This window comes from Morus notabilis, unplaced genomic scaffold, assembly GCF_000414095.1.
Source record: "Morus notabilis unplaced genomic scaffold, ASM41409v2 Scaffold524, whole genome shotgun sequence".
NCBI classification, from domain to species: Eukaryota; Viridiplantae; Streptophyta; class Magnoliopsida; order Rosales; family Moraceae; genus Morus; species Morus notabilis.
The window spans coordinates 24,820-28,188 of NW_010361933.1; the positions used below are offsets into that span (position 1 = coordinate 24,820).

At 38.1% G+C, this 3,369-nt stretch overlaps 1 protein-coding gene across 1 annotated transcript; it reads left to right on the plus strand.

Annotated features, from left to right (window-relative positions):
- The first annotated feature begins 217 nt into the window (after positions 1-217).
- Positions 218-715, plus strand: LOC21384851. Its single transcript, XM_010100801.1, has one exon. The coding sequence runs from the start codon at positions 218-220 to the stop codon at positions 713-715; it is 498 nt and encodes a 165-aa protein (XP_010099103.1).
- The last annotated feature ends 2,654 nt before the right edge of the window (positions 716-3,369 follow it).

Consider the following 3,369-nt stretch of genomic DNA (forward strand, 5'->3'; position numbering starts at 1 on the left):
TTCAAACGATGCGAGATCCACTAATTTAACAGTGACAAAGAAATGACACCTTTTTTCAGAGCTAACCCTTCCTCAATTGCAAGGTGCCACTTGTCAAAGCTCACGCGATCTTACGTCTCTGGGGTTTTAGAGTGTCTTCTTCTTCTACGTCTGCTCACTTCTTTTTTCATTCTACGGTTCCTGCTCTGCGAAATTCCAACTTTGAACTCCGAAAAAAATGCATCGCCCGTCACAAATTCCACTCCGCAAATTGTTCTCCAGACACCCTTTTAACCAATCTCCAAAACCCATTTCCCCATTGTCCCTAGCACCCGATTCAACCCGACCCCCAATCACAACAAACTCCCCGAAACCCACCATTCCCAACGCACTAATCTCCACCTTCCGCCACTTTGTCCAACCAAATCGCCGAAATGTTTCGACTCCGAGGAGATACGGTGGCGGGCCCGGCGAGTTCGACGTGAACAAAGAGGTGGACACGATCAACCTCAAGTTCGCGGAAGCGAGGGAGGAGATAGAGATGGCTTTGGAGTCCAAAGATTCTGTGTATTTTAATGAAGAGGCCGACTGTGCTAGAGCGGCTGTTAAGGAAGTGCTTGACATGTTTGATGGGCTTCTGGGGAAGCTTCCGGAGAGCGAGAAAGCGGCTTTGCAGAGGTCCATGGGGCTCAAGATTGAGCAGTTGAAGGCTGAGCTTCAACAGCTTGATGATTGATGAGGTTTGTCAGTTTGGATTATTAACATTTTTCCATTTATTGTAGGGTTGTACCAATTTTTTGTTAAATGGTTTTCGATGGAGGAAGTTTTGAAGGCAATTGTTGAGGGTGAAGAGTTTGGTGGGACTCAAGCTCGGCTCTTTTTTCTTTTGTTTTTTGTTTTTTTCTGTAATAATGGGATGAATTATTTTGATGTTGCAATGTGCAAACTGATATAATACTAAAGCAATTGCAAACTTAATTAAAGGAAGGTTTACTTGGTTGCCATGTTATTGTTCTGAAGTGTGATATATTTTGTTGGTCATGTGGATGTACTTTGCTGATATGTGGAACTAAATCATGAAACGATTAAAAAAATGGTTGTCGTGTTATAGTTAGTTTGTCATAGTTTAACTTTTCAACTGAAAATGGAAATCAATAGATTGAATGGTGGATGTTCTTCTTTGATATGTAGCTAGTCAGCTATAAAATGGCTTATCTTTTGAAGTTGAACTGTTAACGTCTAAGTGTAAATTTGTTACATAGGAGATAGCAGGTAGTTAGGGTGAAGCGATCATGGTACAAACCATTAACTGTAACATTCTATAACTTTGTGTACGGAATTCAACTATAGAAAGTAGTGATATTCTGTACATACCTTTAGTGTGAACAATTCTATTTGTACGAATCAGTGAGCTAATCAGTGGTTGCTTTATTATCAAAATCATAACATACCGTTTCTAGATTTACATTATGCATAATCCAGTCTTCAAGAAGCCCTTGATCCTAGGCCCTTAAGGTATTTTTCGGAGTGGATAAGGAGTGGTTTGGGACAGATCCGGGAAAGCATGGATAACAGGCAGCAAGGGAAGGCCAGGTTTGTCTTGATCTTCGATTGATGAACAAGAAGGAAAATGGAACTATTGGATTTTTTGACTTAACCCTGGCTACATGTCCTTCATGTGGTGATATCTTTAATGTCCAGGTTTGTGTAGCATTTGTTGTCTAGCTTACCATCCGCCGGGGGGGTGTCCGGTCGTTGCATATTTTCGTGAAATCTGAAAGCAGGATGATTAGTACCATTAGTTGTATACTTATGTTCACCCTGTCCTTTTTGTCTGTCTTTGGAATGTACCTTTTTGTCTAGAATGAGTTAAGTGGTTGAAGTGAGAACTTCAGATTGTTCTCGAAATAACAACCCTACCAATATCTTGAATGATATGATTCTCAATACTTTGCTGTTCCTCATTTTTATTAGCATCTAAGAACCAAGAGGTGGAGAAAGCGTCTGGAAATTTGAATTTTCTACTCTTACAAATGATTGCGGAGAGTGGACATGCTATAAATTTTGATGTCTTGCACATCAATTCAAACTAGATCTATACTCCAAGAAGTTCTTCATTATAGCAACATCGTCTAGACAGCTTCATCGATCTTTGCCTCAGAACCCAGTTACTTGCATCTGGTTCTTGCAATTTATAGTTGTCAAATTTTAAGTTCTGATTATGTTATCCTCATCATTCTAGGTGGTTTTAGGACTCAATTCTGATTAGCTCTGGGGCACAGGGTTAATAGATCAGATAACTTTTAGATTCTCAAAAGTGTCATCACATCTGAAACCTTAAAGCAGTTTTTGGTGGGAGGGTAAAGTAGAAGGAGGGATTGGAGTCGAGTCGGAGAATTCGTGCTGGATTTGAAGACTTACAGTTGTTTGGTAAAGAAAAATAGAAGAAATGGGTTGGGGGAGGGATTTAAAATCCATCATAGGTAGGAGTCAAATTTTGATCCTTCCAAAGTCGGAAAGATTCGAGGGAGATGAGTTTGCAACAACAAATAATTCAAACCACCTTGAGTCAGTTAGACTGGCTATGTTTGGTAAGAGGGTAAGAAACATGGAAAGCAAAGGTGAAAATGGAGGGGAAGAGGAAATTTTCTCTCTTAAGAACTACACAAAAAACAGTCCTTTTGATAAGTAAGAATACACACAAAACAATTAGGAAAAAAACATAGAAGCTTTGTTTAGTGATTTTTCATCAGTCAGTAGCTATATAATTATTTGTGTTTGTTCTCCCGTATGTTCAGTTTGTTTTGGTGGATTCTTGTTCCCTTTTCTCCATGTACACCTTTTTTTTCTTTTCTTTCTTTCCTTTTTTTTTTTTGCCTTTTATACTCATAAATTCCTATTATTGGAATGAAAAAAAAAGAAAAAAAAATGCACTAGCAGATTCCATTCCCTGACTGCGATACTCAAGAAGACCAAAAGTATTCAAAGTTACTTATTATAGCAAGTAGCAAGTTCCAGAATGAGTAGTATTCTCGTGGAATCCCAGAAAGCTCTTTTCATTGCATTTCATAAATTGTCGGATGGGAACTTTAGAAGTTACTCAGCATGGAATAAGTACAGCACTGTCTGATTGGTATTTTGTTATCTTAAATTGAGGACTCAGTGTATGTATGACGTTTATGCAAGTTCACAGCTTCGCTCGTGTCATTCGTTCAGGTTGAAAACTTGAGTTAAAGTGAATTCATATGAGAGAAATCATTATAGCAGAAAAAATGAAGTTGAAATTGAATTTTTGTGAGAGAAAATACTGTTATAAAAACTTAAGTTGTGATTCAAACTAGCGAAACACCACAATTGAAGTTTTCCCATTTAAAAAAAAAAAAAAAAAAA